Raw genomic sequence first — 25,372 nt, 5'->3', positions numbered from 1 at the left:
GCCACCAATTCCATGGATGCACAAAAGCTATCTGAAAAGTTTTATACATTTAAAGTCTCACTTAATTAGTTTGTTAAATACCTTTTCTTTTTCCTGCTGGGATTTTGTCTCCATGTCTTCCATCTTGCTGTGAAGTGCTTCCAAAGCATCTTTTTCTCCCTGAAGAGCAGCAACTTCTGACTCCTGCTCTGCCTCAACCAGAGCTCGCTCAACCTCCACCTTCAAAGACATAAAACAGCATTTCCAAAAAAAAAAAAAAAAAAAGACAAAAGAATCAGCATGGATCTAATGTATGTCTGGTCTACTGCTAAAACCTTCACACAAAACAGCAAATTTACATGCAGGTTTTCAACTTGAAATGAATTCAACTGAATACAGAGGATTGATTTATCATCTAGTCTTCTCTTTACCTCTCTGGCAGATTCTTCCATTTGGTTGTCTAGCTCTTTGATTTTCTGCTCCAACTCCTCCATGTTGTTAAGCACCTGAATCCTCTCCTCTTCCACACGCCTCACTTCCTCCTCTGAAGGCATTAAATCTCGTCCTCGACGGTGAGTTGAATCCTCTAAAGTCTAAAAAACAACAATAGATAAAGAATGCTAAAGATACAGTATGATGGACAACTTTATTCATGACAGCACATTATCGATCCCATCATATAAAGCGTTTTGCCAACAACATGCCATTGATGAGGGCCTTATGACCCACTTGCTTATTGCTGGATAGTTACACAAAAAACATGCAAAACAACCTAATCCTATTTGCTTATCCAGCGCTCTGTGTCATTTGTGATGATTGGGATGTGTTTACATTTTACAAAAAAAAAAACTGGGTAGACACAAACAAGCACCCTCAGCTGTCAATTCTAAAAAGGTAACACTTGGCCTGCTCTAATCTAATAAATGAGCTGTAAATATCTTCCACCTGTGTATGTAAAGGATATCAATACCTTCCAAGCATTATGACAAGGGATCCTTGTAATTCTCGTGTTTTCCATAGCGAATAGGAAGCATAAACACTTCCCACACTAATTCTGACTGATACTTTAAAAAGCTCATCAAAGTCGAGTCATCTTTTAAACAGAAGACATCTGTCATTTTATCTACTTTTCACAGAGACTTCAGTTTGTAGCTCCAGATTTATGCTATACCGCTAACAAACAAAAAGACTAAGTTGTTATGAATGTGATTTAAAATGATTACAGGATAAAAACCACTGAATCTTAAACATGTTATAAGTGAAGGGGTTTTCAATATGTGCATGTGGAGCAGATCTATATCTGAAAAAAGCAGTAATGAGTTTTCTACTGAGCAACCAGACAAGTGTATTATGAGTTCTACCTCATTTGTTCTCTGTGTGCGTGGAGATGGTGAGGGAACGAACCCCCGCAGGCTGACAACAGGTGATTCAGCCCTGTAGTGTCTGTGTCCACTGCTGCGCCTCCGTCGTACCTGCAGATCATCATCATCATCATAGTAACCGTTCTCCGATCCAGGGCAGGTCATGTGACTGCTCCCTGCGGTTCCGTTAACAATAGAAGAGTCCGAAAACACAGATGGTGTATCGTCGTCGTCGTCATCATTCACTTGGAGCTTCTCGAGCTCCTGGTTGATCTTCTGAAGGTCTGCGACAGCTGAAGCGGGACTCTGAGCTGCTCCACCTCCGTCGCATTCAGCCCGACCCAGCTCAGAGCAAAGAGATAAGATGGTTTCTAGCCGCTGCCTCTCCTGAGATGACCACACACACAGGTAGACACATATGTGTATGAGTTGCAGGAAACTTAGTTACCAATTTCCTAATGCTTTAATATTGTATCCAACTTACAATTTTCTTAAAAGATTAAACTAAAAACACCCCTAAATACTGCGTAAGCCACAAAAAACTAGAAAAGAATGACAATAACTTTGCAAAAGTAAAGGATTACCTGAGGAAGCATCGTTGAAGTCAGTAACTCCAGTTAAAACCTACTTAAATCCCAGTGCAGCAATATTCCCTTTGTACTCAGTAATATTCCTTAACATATATTACCAACAAAATGCAGTTAAGTATCATTTACATATTCTAGTATAAATATTTCCTTTTACTGACAGTCCTCCCAGTAAAGTTTTCTCCTTCCACAGTTCTGGCTCCCCGAGAGCAGCTATATGTGGGGAGTTACCGAAGCTGCAGAGAGTCAAAATGATCCCTTAACTGTAGCATCTCCAGAGCGAGAAGCATATGAGCCGCACAGCTAGCTTGTTGTAAGTAATATTAGATACAGACAGGCTCGTGTGTGAGCAACAGAGAGAGACCAAGTGAGTTAATGAGAAGGCAGACAGCTGTCAACTACAATCGGAAGTGTGCATGAGAACAGGCCATGACTCCAAACACAGGAATGTGTCCGTGTGTAATGCTGCTAAGGAAACAGGACACTTTCCAGGGAATTGTGTACTACAAAGGAATCTGGATCAGGTGAAGTTTGTGAAACTTGGGACACTCCTCTACCGCTTATTAAGACCCAAGGAAAATATTTCCCTGAGTGAAAAGCAGAGCTACACAACTTCACTGGGCTCAGAAGTAAAACTTAAAAAATATTTTCTGAAAAGAAAAATTATCTATATAAAAAAAAAAAAAATCAGTTTATTAGAACTGATTTTTTTTTGTGAAATCAAACAGAGTACAGGTCAAAGAAAGGATGTTTATCTAAATGTTTGAAAGCATACTAACAAATAAACACATCCTGTTCATAATGTGTAATGTGAACTGGGAGTTGATACAAAACAAGCCTGTGTCAGTTTGTCACCTTGTTCTATTCTAATAGATACAGGCCTGAGTGGAGATCCAAGAAGATCAACAGCCAGCTGCAGAGAGACAGGGAGACGGAGAGAAACACGATGAAAGGACAGAGAAACCAAATGAGAGTAAAAGAGGGAGAGAAAGATGGGAAGTAGAAAAAGAAGTGAGGAAAATGCTGATGTGAGGGTGCTGCTTCAGCTTTACAGAAAGTGCATGAAAAGAGAAGCAATGACATTAATGTGTTTAGTCTACTTCATGGCAACGCTTTCCACGTGATTTATCAAGTTTTACTAACAGTAAATTTAAAAGGAAATTCATTAGCGTAAAAATACACCTTTTTTACTGTGTTTCTTTACCTTTAGTCCTTGTGATCAATAGCTTTTTCTTGTCAGTGACAATTATTACAACTCTTCCTTCTTTATTAAATTACATCCATTTCAAATTACTTACACTGAGCAAACAAGGCAACTCTTCAAAACAGAAACTTTTGAATGATGTAGAAATAACTAAAGCCTAATTAAGTCTCACCAAACATCTCCAAACTGCACTGTTTAAACGTCACAATGGGTATGTAGAGGCGATTTATGCATTTTTGTTTTCTTTTATGAGAAATGGCTGTTATGGAAGTTAAATTATTTTTTGTATTATATTTTAGTATATTAGGTTAGATTACATATATAGATTTTTATTTAAAGTCTGTTATTTAGCTTTTGGATTAGGGTGAGAACGGTGAGGGAAGACAGGTCATTTATGTCACGTCAGGGGGTGTTTTTTTTTTTTGTTTTTTGTTGGAAATCACTGTCAGGTGGTGTGAAACAGGATGAAATGATTTTTTGACTTGTTGCCACCACCTTTAAAAGGAACATGGAAAAGGCTGGAAGAGGGTAATTTTGTGTACTTTAACTTCACACACATGATCAAATACCATTTTGACACGCAGAGGAAGGACTTTTCCAAAACTGCCTCTAGAGGGCAGACTGGGACAAAGCAACAAGAGATGATAACATACATTGGAGCTTTTCAAGAGGGCCGCGGCCCTGCAGCTTTTCAGTATGTCCCAGCGCCAACAGACTTGACTCAAATTAGAGGCTCATTATGCCGAACTTCATATGCTGTTGGATCCATTTAATTTGTATCAGGTGCACTGAAGTAGTGATACATGGAAAACCTGCAGGGTTGTGGCCCTCATGGGACATAGGTAAATCTATAGTCATACTGAAATTTTGCTTGCAGTCAGCCTTCAAAGCTTGGTCCGTTTCTGACCACAACTGCGAAAAGCAAACCACCATATTAGTGCTTGTTATTTTGAACTTATTCAGAACTTTTCTTGCTTGTAACTATTGCAAAAAAGACTGCAAATCTTGTGAAACACATTTTAAACAGAATTCAGCAAGAGACTTTAAGCCTTCTGAGAGATAAATAAAGACAGGAAGACAATGTGATTATAACCCCACTTGTTATTATGTGATGTGCCTTTGTGTGTTTATCCACCTGCTACACTATCACTCTGTAATCTTGGTTTCTCTGACCCACAGCTGACTGATGTGTTCTGTGGCTCCTCAGTGGTACAAACCACATCGGGCGGACCTCCAGATGACTGACATAAACTTGCACCCAACACACACAATCCAAGCACACAGTTAAGAATAGTCCTTTAGTATGGGCAAACTTCCATAAGCATCTGTTGAGTGGTGAACCTCATTGAATCTGTGTGTGTTAAGCTCCCTGGGAGAGTAGCTTTCAACGTCCAAAGAGAATATTCTTCCTATACTCTCCATTTCTTGAGCAAATGTCATCCAACACTGTCTTCTCATTGCTCAGCAAATGTTAAACAGGCATCATCAACTTCATCAAGACTAAAAGTCATTGGTAATCTAACAGAATTTATACTGTTGTTCAACCCTGATAGCACATACAATACAAACACAAAGAAACTCACCAGTCTCTCAACCTCCTGCTCACGAAGTCTCTCCTCTTTTTGGCGCTGATGGTAATCTGTCAGTTCTTCCTTTCCACTCAGTGAGCTGATACTCCCCCTTCTTTCTCTAAATCCCCCAGTTGGAGTCACCCCTGCCTTCCCAAATGACTGCCTCCTCTCCCCCAGGCCAAGCCCAGGTTCCAGCCCCGTCTTCCCAAATGAAGCTCTCCGCTCTCCAAGTCCTTGCCCAGGAGCACAGGTGAATTCTAGGCCTCCTCCTCTTTTTTCTCTCTCACCAAAAGACATATCTAATCCTTGAGAGATCCCTTGGCTGGCTAGACGTTCCACGTCTAAAGGGCTAGAACTTGTGGAGCTGACAGAGCCCAATGAGCTGGTGGAGGTTAGGCTGAGTTTTTTGGCAACACGAGGGGAAGAGGATCCTCCTGTTTTTGATGGAATTGTCACATCTGGTGGGGCAGGTGTTGGAGAGATGGGGTGATTGGTGGAGCAGAAGCTCTTAGGGGATGAAAGGGAGATAGACACAACACCTTCACCCTGAGAATTAGCCTGGATTTGATTCCTGTTGGAGGCTTGCTGGCAGGAGTTACTGGAGTTGTGGTTGAGTTCAGAGCTAGGGTTCTGACTGCTGTAAGCGTCTTTGCTAAATTTGTAACCCCCAGCAATATCAGACCGTCGTGGAGGAAGTGTTGACAAGATCAGTGCTCCGTTGCTGTCACCACGAGGAGATGGGGAGGGACAGAGGCGTGGCAGCGAGCGGCTATGTCCCCCTGTCACCATACTATTCAGTGAGCCTGCTGAATACTTCCTGGTCCGACTGCTGGAAGATGACTCTTGGTTCCCATATGTACGGCGGCCTAGACGGGGGCTTGAAGGCATACTTACTGCACCTCCTGTTGATGGAGTGCGGGATGAGGAGGAAGGGGGAAGAGAGACGAGGAGACTATCGCTACCGGCAACAGAAGTAGAAGAACCTCCACCATTCCACGTGGACAGTAAAGAAGAGGAGCCTGGGTTGTGCAGTCGCCGGCTATCGCTGAATCCGCCGTTTTCCTGACTGCGGTTAACTGAGGAACGCAATCCCAGAGATGAAGGGTCAGATCGTCGTCCAGGTGAATGATGAGGAGCAGATTTCAAAGAAGCAGGTAGACGATCGGAGCCATAGAAACGTTTAGCCTGCTCCTGATAGGCCAACGAAGACATTGCAGGACTGGAGACAGGTGTAGTAGGTGGGGACTGACAGAGAAACAGAAAAAGAAAACATATGGAAGCTGGAAATTCTTCAAAACTGCTGCTAATTAAGCCTTTTAAAGGAGCCAAAGATGATGACCAAATTCTAAGTCGCCATGTTTAGTGTTGTGGGTAATGAGACAGAATACTTCAGACACCCTGAAAAAGAATTATAACAAGTCCTGTATTGATGCTACATGATGGCTGACCTGTGTTACACCGAAGTAGGAAGGGTTAGCATTCCCATTGGCTCTGAGGCTGTTTTCCAGGGCAATTTTCTTGCGTTGCAAGGTGTCCATCAAGTCCCTAAGCTCAGAGGCAGACCGCATGCCCCTAGCACTACTGGTGCCCCCCACCACTGCATGGCTGTAGTCGCTGCTAAACTTCAGATAATCTAGATGGGGAAAGAAAATTAAATATTACTTGAGCATACACACAAACGGGTTAAAGAGTAAATAATTGAATGAGTTTAGATTTTTTTTTAGAAAAGGGGAAAATAGAAAAACTCTGGGTAAAAGGAAGAAAAAGAATGAGTTATTTAAAAATAAGCAAAAGAGAGAAAAAGGAAATGAGAGAGCTTGTATTTGTACCTGAAGCTGCAGCTATTCATAAATGAGGCTCTTGGCAAAACAAAGTCAGCCAAAACAATCCAGAGTTGGCAGAAAATCCCCAAGAATAAGAATCGACTCTCACACGCACATACACAGGGTTTGCATGTAAATGCACACTCACACAAAGCCATCTATTACATCCAAAACAAACAGTTTAACTTGAGCTGAGTTCCTTAAAATAGGATTTTGGTAAATGAAAGAGAACAAAAAAATATTTTGGACTATGCTTAAGAGTCCCCCCACCCTGCAGAACTAACCCATAAATATCTTGTCATTAGACATGCAGGTGAAAATACATTAGAAATAACAATATGTTAGAAACCTGCTCATTTTTCCAAATCATCTGTGGTTTTATGTGGAAAAGCAGCTATTACAACGTTCAGGCTAAGACCACCCAGTATTTAACTGCCACATTCACCCAGACACACATGCGCACGCACACACACACACACACACACACACACACACACACAAGTATACACATAAAAAAAAGGCTTTTCTTCAGCTGAGAGCTGTGAATCTGCCGAAGAGAAATACAATAATGCTTCTTTACGGATGTCAAGAGTTTACAAATTCATTATCATTTCAACTCAGTTACGTTGTGAGAAAAACTCAAATATCTAAAAGTGCAAGACACATGCGCTTGCGTCAAACCTTACATGGTGCAGACAAGTAGGGCAGAAAATGAAAGGCATCATAAGATCTGAAAACACACGCACACACAGAGTGTTTGTGTCCATACATGGGCAGATTTATACTGGAGGCCTGGAGTGCATAAACCCTCTTCTATCATAATTCTCTGCTGTGCCAAGCCATTCTTGCCTTTTGTGTGCCAATCCTCCCTAAAGGTGGAAATGTCAGAATACGAATCTTAAAAACAAACCTGACTGATAAAGGTAATAAGAAGAACTGCTGTAAATAAGAGTTTTGCTAATGTGTAAGTAAAGCTGTGGGAGACCAACATTCATCCCTTGTGACTAGGGTTTAAAGAGCAAGAATTCCACTAAATGTGGCTCAAATACTCAAAGTGCACACGCCATGTACACAGTATGATCAATCACTGAGAAAGCACCGCAGTCCAGCTGCATCACCACAGCAAGAGAAAAGAGAAAGTTACCAGATGACAAAAAAATTCCAACATGCTTTGAAATGTTAAGTTCTAGCATATGTGAGTGTCTTGGTGAAATGTTGCCCAGCTACATCTCCTACACAGCTTCCAGACAGTTAGATAAGGTCTAATCCTTGTTTTGAGAAAGCTGGGGAACTGTGATAAAAACCAGGATACTGTGGCATGTCAACACTTTTTCATGGTTTCTGAACATTCCCTGATTATCACAGTGGCTAAAAGAGGAGCAATTAGATGCAAATGAACACACAATATCTGAAACCTGGAGGCACATGGGGATATAAATAATAGGGCTGTGATGACATGCTTTTATCCCGATTCCAATTGTTTGGGTGCCGATTCGATTTAAATTGCAATTCTTCAATATTGCTGGTTTTTTTAGAATAAAAACAAAAGAAAAAAACATACAGAACTTTTTTTGCTTGTCATTTTTCTTGATTTTGATGAGAAAAGACCATTGTTCTGCTGCTATAATGCCCAAAAAGACAAGTAAAAAGATCAATAAAAACAGTAAAAATGACAAAAATATTATAAAGGATTTTTTTTATTTATTTGAAAAAAAACAACATTTTTTTTAACAAAAAAGAAATCTATTTTAAAATTGTGAAGCAAAAAATCTTGATATTCGATTTTTTTTTTCACTTCAATTTCCCACTCCTAATAAATAACCAGGTTCCATGCAAGCATCATACTCTCAACAAGATAAAAGAAAAGTTCAGGATAGTATTAATATGCACAGTCAGGGACAATGTGTGAATGATGATGATAAAGCAAAGCATCAAATACAGGATGAAGATGCAGAAAAACAGCAAAGAGGAGAACATATCAATGCCAAGTATTTTTGCCACTTCAAGTACCTGTGTTGTAGGCTAAAGCGGATACCGGGCTCTTTTGCGGAAGCATGCTCTTCATTCTGCTGGCCTCTTCTGGATGGTTGAACCGGAAGAAATTAGACTTACCCAAACACAGTGAATATCCTGGAAGGAAAACACAAAAAAGAAGATTTGAAATAAAACTCAAAACTACTTGAGTAAGCTTATGGCAGTTATTACATGACTAGTTATGATCATTTTTGCAACACTGTCAAAATCACTTCAAATTCATGTCGATTTTACATTAGGTCAGCTTAACAATGCACCTACGTTACTTTGGCTGTTTACATGTCAAACAGAGCTGTGGTCAGACTGCAGGGTGATCTAGGGACCCCCTGAATGGGTAATAACCATTACTGGTCTAACATGTTGCTTTGTTCAGTACGAGTTGCTTCTCTTGTCAAAGTATGCCTACACATTTGCAGAGTTGCCAACAATAAATATCAACGGTAAATAAGGATGTCAGGTACTGTCTCACAAATGTTAGGGGTATAGTTGTGTTGTTAATTGAACTGGAAATTAAATACCTGAGCCTAGTGGTGGGGAGGTTTGCCTATGATTTAATCACAGTGGATGAGTAGACAAAGTGTAAAACACTAAATGTAATCAAATATATCTTTTCAATAGGTGTGAACTAAACATAAAAAAAGGAATCTCACAAAGCCCAATATCTATAATGCAGCTACAGGATGTATTTAAACTTCAGGCTCTGAAAGAGTATGAAAGTGGAATATTTATTCACTGCCAGATGCACTCGCCCGTGCTTGCAAGCAGCCGGCCGTCCCAGACCACAGTGTTTGCTCTGGCCATCAATTAGGCTGAGAGCGCCAGGTATTAAACACGATGTCAGGGTCGCAACCTTTGTAATACACACAGCCAGCCACAGCTGTCCAAATACCTCAGATGGCAACAGAGATAGACAGCAGTCCTGAGACCAATACAAAAGGTCTTTTGCAGAAAATGAATAGAATGAGAGGAGGGGAAAAGGAAAACCTAACGCTGATGCAGGCATTAGAATAGAAACTAAAAAAAAAAAACAATCAACTTGTATTTGTCTGATCTCTCAAGTGTTACCAATGTATTTTTCCACTTGGTTATTTTTGCCTGTTTGGCTGATGGCAGAGGGTTCATTTGAGTTCTACTATAAAACCCCCACAACGTAAGCGTAAGTGTAAAGAGCTGAAAAAGCACAACCATAATAGCTCTGTTACAGTTACATCAGATTCCTTTGACCTGAAGTCAGACACAAGCACTGAGGCAAAGGGGGGAATAACAGGAGGGCTAGTGGAAAAAGACCTAACAGAAGATTGTCTGTTGCTCTTTCTTGTATTTTTTCCCATTTTCTGTCTCACAAACACACGTTCCAATGCAACAGGAGGTGTTAATAGTCTCATTTAAAATCACAGTTTAAAATGAAAGAGCTTGTGTCAAGTCTAGACTTTGCCTCAGCAGAAGATTTTTTTTTTTTTTTGCCTTCAAAGCTGTAATTCTCAGCACAAAAAGAGACCTGATTGCGGCGTTGAGGTGGCGAGAACACCACACACACATGAAACAATATGAGAAATGTTTAGTCTGCACAGCTGGCCTGTGAACCTCTCAAATCCATTCTTACACAAACAGAATCTTGCAAGTTTAGGCACAAACTGTGAGGAAGAGGCATCGTGACAGAAAGATCAAAAGATGCAAATGTGTGAGTAAAACAGCAGACAAACTCCTTCATGTCAGCGAGCGTGAGTAAGTTCTAATGATATGTGCTTCTCATAGCCAGACATGAGTAATAAGTCTTCAAAATGAAGTGCATGCTCTGTGTGTGTGTGAAAACAAGCCTTGTAGCAGTGTCTCCCTAATGAATCACAGTACCTTACAGTATTTAACAAGGCAACACACACACAAACACACATTTAGCCAGCAGTCAGCTCTTGTGAAAATCTAATTTCCTACCCTCAATAACCTTGCCATGTGCGACCTTTAAAGTGGAGAGTAAAATGTGATATCCTGGTTTGTTCACAGCCCCCAACCAACCCTTTTAAAGTTCCTCTCAACTACTTAGCTAACAAATACCTTCTTGTTAGTTCTCACCTCATTTTTTTTATCCTTTAGATACATTTCTGAATGTGTGATACAAGCAACAATATTTAGCAAAAATACAAAGAAATTCAGAAACAGGGATTGAAAAACTAATCACACACATTTTTCAAACTGTTACATCAAAATACAATCCCTGCATTCAAAACTTCTATTAATTGCTTGCATACAAACTAAAATGGAGTCAGCTGTCCTAGACATTTAAAACAAAACACACACTCACATCCACTGAGACACACTAGCCACAATGAAGCACATTTAATCTCATTCACGTGCTCACTTGTTTACCAGCAAATTGAGTTTGCCTCCCATGTCAGAACATGCATTCCTCAATAAGCACACCCTATTCATGACAAGACCCTCTGCAGCAACAAAGAAAAAACCTTTTAAATTAGTCTGTATATACATTTATAGCATAATTTAAAGTTTGCCATCTACAAAGTCAAACCTCAGAGTCTTTGAGGACACAGATGTAAGGGTTGTATCAAGTCTGGAGCCAATTTCTGTTCCCATGCAGATCTAAACTCACCACAATGTTATGGGAGGGGAAACTGTTTCTCTATTTGGTTAACATAAGTGGAAGAACTGCCAAATTGAGACCATTAAGCTAGGATGAAAAATAAACCAAGTCCTCCAATGTGTGCTGAAAAAACTGAAGTTACCTGTTGCTTTGTCAGGTTTGACATGCAAAGATATCAAACGCTTTGAAGTAAAGGCTGAAAAAATATAAACAATTTATTTTTTTTATCTAAATGCAAAAAATATTTGGAAATGTGACTGTAATGCTACAATGATCCCTAAAATCTGAAGCTAAAGCTAAAACAGGTTTTATTCATTCATGAAAGATGCATATACATGTCCCAGTGGGAGAGTAAATTGGCCGCAAAACCACAAATTAACCCTCTATGGACACAAGGGTCCAGCAGTACCTTTATGAAAAAACAGACTGCTGTTCTTTGGGGATTCATTAAGATTAAATCAGTCACACTTTCCACCAAGATGCCATCTATCTGTTTTGTCTCATGCACCGAACATCGATGCACGTCATCTCTCTCTTGCAGAAATAAACTGAAAGAAAAAACCCAAAATTCAAACACCAGACAACTTTATCAAAATCTTCAAGTTTCTTTTTCATTTATGTTTTCAAAACTGAAAGAGAAATAACGCAAATGTGCGAAAGGTAGGCAGAAAACAACAACATCCAAGACAATGACGCATGTTCAATTTTCAGGTGTCAGGTATCCTGACCACAAAGCCTGCCTTCATAATCACAGGCTAGTTCTCTTTGTCATGTTTGTATGCACCAGTCTGTTAACTTACAAGCTAATTCACAAGCCAGAGTTGCACTTAAGTGAATGCTATGTCCATTGCATTATGCAAGAATCTGCCTACAAAGAGAAAATGCGATTTTCAACACCGATGTAGCTTGGGTTGTACTGTGCAGAAGCAGTGATTTACACCTCATACCCTGCTGTAACAAAAGGGACAAAGCAAGCATTACATTCCTGACTTTTACTATTTGCAATGATCAGTCTTCAAGCATTTAAAAACAGGCATCAATTCACAGATTTCCACTAAGTGGATCAATGTTTCCACTGATCAGTTTATCTTTAAACCAGATAAAAGGTTTTTGACTTTGATCCCAAACTGTGAAGTGAATGCTGTTTGTCCTGACTGATAAAACTAAAATACTCTATTTACTTTAAGTGTTCAGTAAAACCATAAACAAACTGATGTACTTATATATGAAAATTCAAGTCTTATAACATTGGAAAGAGACATTAAACAACCTTTAAAAGCAATTTTAAAGCCATAAATGGGAATGAGATAACCAAGGAACATAAAAAGCAAGCTTACCATATTCTAACATGACAAACAGATTTAAAAAAAAAAAAAAGCATATAAGCTGTGTTGTGTAGACGTTAGTGCTGTCATGGAGTATGTGTGAACACTAATGATGCTGTTTAATCCTTTTTCATGGATAACAGTCTGACACTGTAGTATCTAATGTGGTTAAAAAAAAAAGTACATTATATTCAGGAAGCAATGTTATCATCAAAGTATTGCAATAGTTTAGTAAAAACAATACATTTTAAACAACACGTAAATAAATAAACGCCACTTAGGTCAAGCTAATAGACAAACGTTACAAACCTTGGGAGTCCCATTCAGTGAGAACCAGACACAAAAATATCTACTTTCTTCCTTTACGCGTCAAACACTTTGTCATGACAAGATATCAAAATATCTTTTTACGGAGAATACAAAAAGTTTAAATGAATCTCTGTGTTGCTTTTTCTGCCTCCTTCCGCAGTGATGATACACCCCTCCAGCGGTCCTCAATCCGTGTCGGAGAAAGTTCAGTGATTTACCATCCACTAGCCTTAGTCTGGGACTGTACCATATTTTGGTGAAGAAAAGGGGGGTTCAGATCCCATGTTAAAATGAAGAAACTGGTTTAAAGCAGAAAAAAATCAGCTAGAATGTCGATGGTACCACAGAAAATATTAACCATCTGTCTTTAAGTAATTATAAACTTGAACAAAGTAACAGCGCAGCACGGAATCACCCTTCTGTTTATAGTTGGTAGGTTCAAAGACAGTTCGGCAGTGAGGTATGTAGAGGACGCCCCCTCAGCTTTCTTTGTCTTTGTACCTATTTTCCCTCTCCCTTTAGGACAAGTGTAACTCTAAACCATCTGGCCTGAGGAGACTAAACTTCTCAATCTGTTGGTTTGATTTTAGTATAATGATTAACTTAACAGAGTGTAAAAGTTCTACATTTGACTTCTAAGATTAAAGGAGAGAAGAGAAAAGTTTTGGAGTTTGCTCCAGATCCAAAATCTGAGAAGTTTTCAGAGAAAAAGATAATACTCAAAGAAAAAAAGACAAAAAAAACAAAAAAAAACCCAACACTATTATGTGTCTGTAGCTGCGTTGCTCAGATGCTTTTATATATATATATATATATATATATATATATATATATATATATATATATATATATATATATATATATATATATATATATATATATGTATATATATATATATATATATATATATATATATATATATATATATATATGCATATAAGACAGAAAAGAAAAGAGATGGAAAGTGTTTATTGGAGCAGCTGTGTTTTGTAGAGAAGCCTCGATTTGCTTCTGCATCAGATCAATGCAAACGCTGGAAGAATGAGGGTTTTATTTCTCACAATGTTTTGTTCAAAACTTGAACAGGATAAAGAAATAGATGGAAGAAATAATTGTCATGTGTTTTATTGGTAAGCAGATTCATTGGAACACCTAACAATGTGGTTACACTGCTTATTTGTCAAATAACCATGATAAGGCTGTCTGTTCTCCAAGTGTCTGTCAGCTGTTCCAGTGAGTTACCAATGACACTGATGTGATTCCAGGTCAACTTCCAAGTTCCAAAATACAGAACAGATCATTTCCTAAACATAGTTAATCGTCTCCAGACTACTCATGAGTGTTCATGTATGTGACTACACTCTGTGTGTGTGGCTTGACTAACTCAGCCCAGAGCATGTAAAACCAGAGGATGTTCTCCTTATACTCCCTCAATCATTTTCCTAACTGAGTCCTTTTGACTCTGCAAACCTTTTCTTTTTTTTTTACAATCCTTTTTCTCTACACTCTCTCATTTATAATGCTCTGTCTTCGTGTGTGTGGACACAACCAAGATGATGTCAATATTTGATTCAGTGAGGCACAGCGCAAAGATAAATAGGTCAGTCAATATTTAACTTAAAATGGGCAAGTCATGCAAGTCACACTGAAAAAAGACAAAATAAAAACAGTAAATGGAAAAGATAGACCAGTCATAGTGCATGTTTTATCAGATATAAAAGTAAAAATGAAAAGGAAGGAAAACAGTGTGGAAAACGTGACAGAGTGGAAAGAAGTAGAAACAGGGAGTCCTGAAAATCCTTAGAAACTGTGAGAAAGGAAAAGAATAGATATGCTCGGACGGGAACAGATAAAACAATCAAAGTACAAGCAAACAAAAAACAGATCCAGGACCACTCGCGCTGTGACCACGAAGACAGAAAAAGAAAACAAAACAAAACTCAGGGATTGTGTCAGTGTGTTTTGAAAATGCTCTGCAGTCTTCGGTGACAGAATCTAAATGGCTGTGTATGCTCTGCAGTTGCTGGAAGCTGTGACTCATTACTGCAGCTAGCTGTTCCAAACCACTATGAATTAAACCAAACCAGAGGTACACACATGAACACACACTTCATTTAAATCACATACACAACTATAAGGAACTGCTTGCAGATTACAATAGACATGCACACACAAGTATACTGTACACCCTGCTGTTACAATGAAAAACATCAGCAGAACTTTAACTTGCCCATGTGACTTATGCTCACGCAGAGAGGAATGCAAGGTAACCAAACCACAAACTATCCATTTTCTCTCTCTCTCTCTCACACACACACACACACACACACAAACACACAAAAAAAAACAAAAGTTATGAAACTCTAAAAGTATGAAGACTCTATAATTGAGCAATAAAAGTTTGATTCCACTCAGTACTCCTATTTAGCCAATAGGTGGCAATATTTCTGAGCCTGCAACATGTCAGTATCAGCATGTGTCAGAAAGCAAGATATATATATATAATATCTCATATAGAAGGCTTTTCTGAGAGGAACTTACCCTGTGTAAGTGGAGTAGGCACAGTGACCTGGACTCCATCCAGGCTGCAGAGATGACCACAGGGGTCCAGGGTCACCACTCCTCCTGTTGAAGTTGATTATGGAGTTTCATTGTTAGTCATACTTCCTATCCACAACATATAAAATTGTAAATTCAATGTGTAGCCCCCGTTCCAGTCTATTTTCCTGTTGTTTGATGATTCCTTAATCCTCCCAGACATTACATACAGAAAACCATACAACTTTAATTTACTGGAGGGTAGTAATTATGTTTTCAAAGAGATGTGCCTCATAAAACCTCAACAATCCCAAGAACTGAATCCATATCCAAGTTTCCATTGTATCATCAGACTTCAAGCAACTAATATACTATGACTAATACTCAAGTACAATGAGAGTAACTATATCTAATTCTGTCACAGTTTCATTTCGATAATCTTCAAAATGAGACAATAATCTTTTCTAGTCGTTATGTATGGATATTGTACTCTACCTGGAGCATTTCATTAGGTACACTTGTTCAATCCCTAGTTAAATCTTATCACATGGCTCAATCTCAATGAATTAAGATATGTAGTTGTCTTAGAAAATGTCAGGACAGCTTTCTGGAGATCAAGCCAAGCATCAGAGCCAGAGAACGTGGGATGGTTGTTGGTGCAGACTTGTCTGAGTATGTCAGAAACTGCTGATATACTGAGATTTAATTGGCAGCTGTATGGATGATAATGCCTTCTTAATATGTGAGTAAAATGTGCAGATGATTCAAGATGATAGCTAGGCAATAAAAAATCAAACAACTCCTGGTTACAGAATACAATTTCTGTGAGCAAAACACATCCAACCTTGCAGCAAATAGACTACAGCAGCAGAAGACCGCAGAGTGCCGGTTTTGTCAACAGGAAACTGAGGCTACCATTCACATGAACTTACTAAAACTGGACAGTAGAAGATGGGCTTTAAGGACTGGCCTTGCTTTCATGTGACACATTTATACATGCCACATGAAAGCAGTGCTCCATCCTGCCTTGTCTCAACAGAGCAGGTTAGTGCTGGTGGTGTAATTTTGTGGGACATTTTCTTGACACACTCTGGACCCCTTAGTACCAGCTGAGCCTGCTTTAAATGCCACAAGCTACTTGAGTTTTGTTTCTGGTCATGTCTATTTCATGATGACTACAGTATACCCATCTTCCGATGCCCACTTCAAGCATTATTATCCACAGTGTCTCAAAGCACAGAACATGACAATGCATCCAGTGGGCTCTAATGCCCTTCAGAGTCATTGAGATGTGTTGGAATGAGAGATTCCTATCGTGGAGCCCACTGCCTGATGTTATCATGTCAATACAAATAAAATTTACCATTATCATGAAGCTATAATACAAAAGGAGAACTGACACCAACCTTCATTGATGATCAGGCAGTGCTCTGCTTCAACACCAGGCCCCTGGATTGTAATATCTTGAGGAATTGGAGCATCTTCTCTGCCAATACGTGTCACCCCTGGAAAAGTGACCATTTATGTTATGTTATGTTATGTTATGTTATGTTATGTTATGTTATGTTATGTTATGTTATGTTATGTTATGTTATCTTATGTTATGTTATGTTATGTTATGTTATGTTATGTTATGTTATGTTATGTTATGTTATGTTATGTTATGCTATGTTATGCTATGCTATGTTGTAATATTTGCATGAATTCACCTTATTATTATATCTATGCCCCAATTGCACATCAATTTGTTTAATCTAACGTATTGCTTGTTGTGACTTTGTTTTTACTTCCACTTACTGTGAAACTCGATGACTACTTTGTGTGCCATAAATTGTCTCCTTTGAATTTAATTTAAATTAAATTAAATTAAATTAAATTAAATTAAATTAAATTAAATTAAATTAAATTAATTGAATTGAATTGAATTGAATTGAATTGAATTGAATTGAATATATCAAGAAATGAACTTTGATAATTTGTTAAATAAAAAATATAAACAGAATATAACTATACAACTCAACTACAGGTTGAGGGTACAAAAAAAGCTGTCATAACATGTCTGTAAACATAATTTGCTAAATATAATCCATGCACCATTACATACACCACAATAACAATGTGAAAAATGTATTGATACTTTTTCTATAAATATATCCATATCAATTGTGAGTCTGCACAGTAGAGAAACAGGGAGAGCTTTGTGGTGCATGTCAGATATGTCATAGTTAATCAAATATTAAGCCCTTTCATGAGGGCACTTTTTACCACCTTTTAAAACCTGTTTCTTGTCTCAGTCAGTATGAATGAGTATTTCCATATACAAGCATCCATCTTGTTACATTATGTTGTAGACTTTCCTGTCTTTGCTTGGACAGCTTTGTTATTACGTTGTTTGGCAGCTATTTGTAATATTAATGAAGCACATTTGACTTGCTAGGCTGAGGTGTGTGTGGGTGTGTGTGTGTAGGAGAATAAACAAGACACCTGTCGATCACTATGAATGAAAATATAACATAACAGTGTCACAAAAGCAGCATTTGCATTCGGACAGGGTTGTAGTGTACAAGTGTCAGCGTCGTCGAGTTGCACATTAAGAATCTGCATTACTTTTATCCTCAACAACAATGAAATATATAAGGAATGTGGATGAAAAAAACCACCATGAATACATGTTTCTGTCTAGACACGTCCTGTGTGAGGAGAAAATGTTGGCTTCTTATCTTGCCTTTACTGCCCTAAATAGAAATCACATTCTGCCCTACTTATGTCCCATCTTTCAAATGTTAATATAAAGTAAAATAATCAGTGAGCAAATTTAAATGCTAAGGAAAACGCAAGCAACAGAAAGTATAAAAATGGGAAGAAAACAGCAGCAAAAGGCAGGTAGGCAAATCAAAGAGGTTAGACAGGGAGGGGACTGTAAAGATCTGGTTTCTCAGCAAACTCTACTTCACAGCTTTGCATAACCAGAGAGAATTTACATGTGATGATTTCATTTTCTGCATACTGCATGACCTGATAATCCTACACTCTGCTGTATGTGTTTCTATACTCTGTATGTGTGTTACCTTCTTTCAGTGGCAACAGTGTGATCGCCACACTCAGCCTCCCACTGCCCAGACTAACCAGATGAGGTGTTGCCGTCTGGACCTTCAGCCCCTTCCCTGTGTCGATTAAGTCCAAGGGCGGAGACTAAAGGAATTAGTATAAGTGGAAAAGTCACTTTAACAGTCATTATTTGTTTATCGCATTTGAAGAATTAGATTACGTCCTTAAAAACATGTTGACATAAATTTTGCCTCTTTCACCTTAGGTTCAGCTGGAGGTATTTGATCTGACTCTGGTTGAAACATCATCTCAGATTCCTGAATGCAAAACAGAAACACACACACAGAAAAGCAAAAAAAAAAAATTAATACAACCACATGCAATCTAGACATAAAGGACAACGTCACAAAGACAAAATCACAAAACAATTATCACTGTAATTACATGTAAAAATATGATATGAACACATCTCCATGCAAACTCTCCTTCTCATCTTTCACGAGAGAAACTCTCTGAAAATGCTCCTAAAAAGAAAACACCACTTGAAGGTTAAAATACACACATGCACATTGCTTTTATTGCAGTGGGAAGAACTGGTAGAAATGACCCATGAAAACTGACTTCCCACGAATTGTTGGTTGCAGCCTAGACTGCCCGGTACACTGAAAGTCCATGTAAGACAAAAAAAAAGACTTGTATGCAGGACTGTTTTAAAGAAAGTGCATAAGATATAATAGTTATGCCCATCTGTAAAGAGTTGTGGAGGGATGGAACCTTTCTCAGCAGACTGGGAGAGGGGAGGGGCGGATGCTGTACAGGCTGCTGGCCCAGCACAGGGCTAACATGGAAAAACAAGCAGCCATGCGTGTTGTATTTGGATGGTGAGAAGAAAACTGATCCTTCACAGGCACAAAAAAGCATGTTACCTCCACATTGAAAGGCTGCAGCTGACCAGTAGGTTCATATGTAACACCTTCTCACTGTGAGATGATGACAACTGATCCATGTGTTGCATAAATTCATAACATTTTGTTTTTCCTTTTTTACAGCTCATGGTGAGCCCACTGGAGCACACATTCATTAGTTACACAACACATCTATTCATTCCATTGGTCAACGCCAAGATATCCTTAATGGTGGTTAAAAGTGAAACCTAAGTATTACCATTTATTAAAAGGTTTTATGGCAGTAACTATAAGGCACTCGGAGAGCACAAACATAAAATCCTTTAAAAAATTCCTGGATCCAGACAGTGATCCAGACCACCGCCAAAATTTAATCAGTTCTTCCTTTTTACATTTCCAACAACTCCTGAAAATCTAAAGAACCTTTTGAGTTCTCTGGAACACAAACAAGCAAACGGACAGACAAGCGCAGGTAAAAACATAACCTCCTAGGCAGAAGTCACTGTGAAGATGAACATTCTGCAAATTCAGCTGACTTGTCTGGAAAGGCAACACTCAGCTCTACAGGGGCAGAACATACTCATATTCATTTAGAAAGGTAAGATCCTTCAATGTCTGTACAGACATGTTGCATTTCTTTTAGAAGTGCCCTGTAGTTTGCACTTCTTCACATCCTCATCACCACTGAGAGAGGGGGAAAAAAAGTGAGGATGTTAAGTAAGAGGCTTCCGATATCTTAGATGGGCCATACCAGAACTTTTTATCTTGGTGGAATAACTCCATAATAACCAGTATTAGTGCAATTAAAATAAATGTATGGGTTGTTTTTATTCAGAAGCATTATCTGCAATTGGATTTAATTGCACTGATATTTTTCAATTACACTAAAGTGAAAAAATTACAAAGTGAATCATAACTGGTTACATTAAAATTAAAACAAAGCATCCATGAAAAAGACTAAGCACACTCTTCCTTCCCAGAAAATGTCTTGCACCACTTTGGACATCCCTTTAGCCTTTTCATAATGCTGCAGGTCAAATGTCAATATGTGCCCCAAACAAGAGGTGCCCTCATCTTACAGATCTATGAGACCTAGTGGATTAGCTTAAGCTGATTCAGGCTCTCAGGGAGATTTACAATGGATTTAGGTGCATTTCCTCAAGAATCCATCTCAGAGCAAGTCTACACAATCATGGCTTAGTTTGGACTTTCCTTTAGTGGTTTAATTAATATAAAGCCAACAAAAAAACATTTCAAATGAAGCTCTAACATTTGATGATAGGTGGGTCAATGTATGAAGAAGTTAGAAAACCGGGCTGGAATATAGAGAAATGAAAGCTGATTAAGATGAAAGAAGACTAAATGAAAACATGCAAGTTATGTACAGTGTGATTCAGTAAACACGCTCAGATCCTCTGCCAAGGACAACCCCCTGCAGTACCCTGCAATTCAACAGAAAGGAAGAAAATAGAAGCCTTGTTGCTATTTGTGTGTCTACACAAAGTCAAAGACATGCAGTATGCACACCCACCCCAGATGGGTGAGTAAAATGCTTCTCACCAAAGCAGAGATGATTACATCTCATGTGAAACCACCATGGCCACATTGTGTTTTACACCCCCGCTTGCCATTTCCTTCCTCTCTTCCTCCTCTGTACTACTTATTCTACTTTCCCCATCCTGTAATAATCTTTCAATAACCTAAATAAGGCCTCTAAACAGCTGTCACAATTTTGTTTCCACATTTTTCCTTTATTTTTACAGACGTCTAGCAACCTTAATGTCTTCTCTTCTTCTACTTCTCATGATGTGTCTTTGTGCTTTTTCAATCTTCAGTTCTTTTCCACTTCTTTCCTCCAGTCTCCAGCAAAGGGAAATGTGAATCAAACTCAGGCCCGCACCGCTTCCTCTAATTCAGCAGCGGTTTCCTTTCTAAGGATGCTGCCTTTGCCACTTTGACACTCTGATAGCCTTTAACGCCCCACTTCCATCCTCATGCAGACACACACAAACTCAGCTGCCCTTATAACCCACATCCACGCACAACACATCCATAAATAAAGCCACACATCAGTTCTTTACTCTCTTGCAAGAAGATATGGGCTTCACATTCCTCTGATTTTTTTCCACCACCGGTGTAGACAAATCAAATGTACGTGCATGATGGCGACATCACCTGGACAAATGTTGCAGATTCCTTCTAAAAGAACGAAGCCAATACAATTTCAAAGCTTAAAGGAGTGTTTTGAGAGAAAATTCCACTTCCCCCCTTCTTGTCCCTCTTTTTTTCCCTTTCCAGATTTGCCTTGCTATTATTTCTCTCACTACTTTTGTCTCTTTCTTCCATTGTTTCTCATCACTGTTGCCCTTCTTCTTCTTTTTTTCTTTTTTTTTTACAGCCGCCAACCTCCTCCTTTCTCGTGGCAAGCTCCTGCCTGTGCAGGCCAAGGCAAGTCTGCAACCTTGTTTGCTTTGGTTAAAGCAGAACAGTGGGGAGTGTCACACCCACGTCTAGAAACCCAGATGCCACCTTTTTCACCTCTAGGCTTCTTACCATATTTCAGATAAAAACATGACCAAGTAAAAGTATAAGATGGGATGATAGAAATTTGCAGACAAACAACATGATACACCAGTAAATGCTCTTGTTCTTTCAACCACAGACACAACATAAATTGAATCATCTTTACACCGATCAGGAGACAGAGAAAGATTTCAGTCAATACTTAAATGCATTTACCTAAAAAAGGAAATGATTCCTTTACAAGCGGGTGGAGAGCAAGCAGAATTAAATTAATCAAGTGGCCAGAGAAAGAACATACAAATTCATTCAGATATACTAAATGCCTATTTCCAAATGAATTCTTATTGCAAATTAGTGTAGATCTTACTCTTTACATAGCAGCAACGATGGCGTGCAAGAACTAAGGGCATAAGAAAAACAAACAACATGTATTATACAGTATTTCTCAACAGCATACTTAAGTTAGTTGAGTGAAAAAAAAAACATAACACATGTTGTATATAAAAGTTTTGTTTGTATATCTGTTTTTCTGAGTCACACTAAAGTGGGAACATATTAAAACAATGAGAATTTATGAAGCGCCAGAGATGTTGGGAAAATGAGAAAATATGAAAGAAAAAGTTTCTGATGCAAATTTAAAAACCACAAGTAAATGCAACCAAACAGTCCATTAAATATTTTATGACTTGCTGAAACAACTTCCTAACTGGACGATGCTCTTAAAAGTCACAAGTATGCCAGTACATGAAAGCCACCATGCACACAAAATCTCTTTTTTGATGTCATCTGTAGAACAGCTGAGTCTCCCTCTGATACTTTCTTCAGTGGCATCTGGGAGAAGAACTGAGCACAGAGAAAAGTGTGGAGGGATACATGAAAGGGAAAGTGAAGATATAAAGTAAAAGGACTCATAAAAGTAAGCTCACATACTCAGACTGTTCTCATTTTTTTTTATCTTCATTCTTTCATTCCTTTATCAATTCTCTCCCTTTTTCTTTGCATTTCTGTCATTTGAAGTTGCCGTTGGCATGACTGGACAAATGTAATGATTAAAAAGTCATCATGTGTTCTTTCTATTCAATCTTATTCAATCATGTGATTTGACGCTATATAAATAAAGTTGAATTGAATTGAATTGAATCTTTTTAATCTAATAAAGTTTAATATTTTATTTGTATGACGATATTAGTTTTTGCTAAACTAAAACAGAAGACTGCACCAATTTTGTTTCTAAAATAATAGTTTTATTACCAACAAAGGGATAATCCCCATCCATATCTTAGCGTGTATATTCAGTATCTTGAAGCAGATAACATCAACTGGAACATCAGATGTCTGACAGTACAGACATGCACTTAATGAAGCATGCAAGACATCCTTGCTCTTTATTTTAATGCAGATGTTTGAAATTATCCATCTGATCTCTCTGTCCATATGACTATACCTTAGTGAGGTTTTCACTGTTTACTAACACATCTGCCCCAATGCTAAAAAAAAAAAAAAAAAAAAAAAAAGTGGCCTAGCTCTGCGCATTGAAGCCACTGTTGGCATAAAAAAAAAACTGACTAGCTGGCTGGACATCACTGAGCTTTTTATTTCTATATGAACTTTAATATTATTTGCATCTTATATTATTGAAAATTCCTTTTTCTGTGCTTTCTGGCTTTGTGTCTGTCTTCCTCCATCTCTCTGTCCCTCCCCTCACATTCCAGCCTTACCGTCTTCCCCTCCCACCTGACAAAGCCAGCATTGTATCACAGATGCTGTTTAATATGGAGTCCCTCTCCAGTGTCCCTTATATGTTGCAACTCATTGGGCTAAATATCTTCTGCCTGCATGTGTGTAATTACATCTTTAAGAAGATTTCTTTTTTTTATTATTAGCCTAACTTCCATTAAAACACGTGCACTAACAACCTTTTAGATGTACTTATAATGCTGTCCATGAATAATTAGTCCGTACAAGAAACGTGTCACTGAGTGTGTGTATGTCTTTGCATGTGCATTTCCCTGCATGCTTGTGTGTGGGTCTGCTTTGGTAAAAACTGTGAAAGCTGATTACTCCAACCTGACCTTGATCCCCCTGCAAAAAAAGCAACAAATATCCACTGGATTTAAAGTTTCTCACACTCCTTTGATTATTTCTTTCTGTCTTTTAGCACAAGATTTTCATAGGAAAAAAAAAAACTTTATTGTTATTGCAGCTGACACAAAGGTGGAGGAAATCTGACTTGAATTGGGTGTGTGTGTCTGTGGAAAAGCCCGGATCGCTTCACCTGCCATATGCAGGGGATCAACTGATGTTTGGTTTCCGAAGGGGCCGGATATGACTGAGAAATGAGGAAGGACTTACTGGAATAAATCTGAAATGTAACATCTGAGATGGACTTCTTCATAAAAGCAAACACTGTTGACTTTAAAGTCAGAAAAGAAAGATGCCGACTGTTTTGGGGAGACCAGAGGAGTAGCTACTAGATACAAAAATGCTTAGTTCAGAATTGCAAGATCACGGAACAGCAAGTTTTGGGGAACAGAAAACAGCTGGTGTCTAAATAAAACCAAATTTCATACTGCGCTAATGATAATCTAAGCAGTTACTGCCTTTAAATCAAGACAACACAGTTTTTCAAAAAATAAAAACCATTTCTGAAAGCGACACTGACAGAAGATATGGATCTTCTAACATAAAATACAAGTGAAAAGTAAAAAAAAAATACAGTTAAATAAATCAAGTACAATGTGCTCTTGTAGGCAGTAACAGTTTTCCCCATGACAGAACCTATCCATATCCTCTTGGTTTAAACATCACAACTAGAAGCCAAGTTGATATAATACTCTTGTATCATATATCATACTTAGATACACCTGATATTAGATCATAAATAAAAAATAACATTGTGTGTTATTTCCTTAAAGGGAAATGCAAAGTAAATCATGTGTCAGGTCAGTCGAGATACTCCAAAGGCCCTTCTACAGACTTACACAATATGCTATTGTCCATATTAAAAATATCTTAGTTATTTAAAGACTAAAAAAAAAAAAAGAATAAGACGCAAGAAAGAAAACCCTTTCCTTAATTCCTCAATGCAAACCTCCAAGCTAAGCTCAGTGAACCACAGTGTGATTTAAGCATGTCACATGAAGGTGCTTTAAAAAGAAAAGAAAAAAATCTAAATATTTTTACTTCCCTTAAAGTTGGCTTTTTCTTGACATCGTTTAGAATTAGAAACACAGAAAAATGACAGAAATCTCCTTTTTCAAGCATTCTAACAGGTTTGAATACAGATCAAACAATGATAAGGCAATGTTTCCAGTCTTACTCTGAGGCTTAGAAAAATAAAAACCCAAACTTTCTGTGCTTGGAGGAGTATTGAGAACGAAAAGCTGGATCAGAAGCTGAAATAAGAAAGACTTGCAATAGCTGTGGATTAAACTGTGAATGTAATGGGGCGTAAAACTAAATAAAGTTATTCTATCATTCTATTTGGATGATAAAATGAGATAAACCTATGATTAATACAGAAACATTATGCTTACCATTAGTGAAACGGGACAGGCCACTTGTGTCAT

The 25,372-nt window shown here is 38.2% G+C and overlaps 1 protein-coding gene across 1 annotated transcript in view; it reads right to left on the bottom strand.

Annotated features, from left to right (window-relative positions):
* Positions 1–25,372, bottom strand: part of phldb2b (pleckstrin homology-like domain, family B, member 2b) — a gene marked incomplete at its 5' end in the record, with an annotated part of 40,944 nt that extends 15,572 nt beyond the window's left edge. The window contains 11 exons of the mRNA XM_079259840.1: positions 82–219; positions 411–572; positions 1,341–1,727; positions 4,715–5,947; positions 6,151–6,335; positions 8,536–8,655; positions 15,331–15,414; positions 16,734–16,832; positions 18,396–18,519; positions 18,636–18,692; positions 25,340–25,372. Coding sequence (XP_079115966.1) covers positions 82–219; positions 411–572; positions 1,341–1,727; positions 4,715–5,947; positions 6,151–6,335; positions 8,536–8,655; positions 15,331–15,414; positions 16,734–16,832; positions 18,396–18,519; positions 18,636–18,692; positions 25,340–25,372 — 2,622 coding nt within the window. The remainder of the gene's footprint in view (positions 1–81; positions 220–410; positions 573–1,340; positions 1,728–4,714; positions 5,948–6,150; positions 6,336–8,535; positions 8,656–15,330; positions 15,415–16,733; positions 16,833–18,395; positions 18,520–18,635; positions 18,693–25,339) is intronic.

The sequence above is a fragment of the Telmatherina bonti genome (genome assembly GCF_933228915.1).
Source record: "Telmatherina bonti genome assembly, chromosome: 20".
Taxonomy (NCBI): Eukaryota; Metazoa; Chordata; class Actinopteri; order Atheriniformes; family Telmatherinidae; genus Telmatherina; species Telmatherina bonti.
The sequence above is the reverse complement of the archived record's forward strand: the minus strand, read 5'-3'. Positions and strand labels throughout refer to the sequence as shown.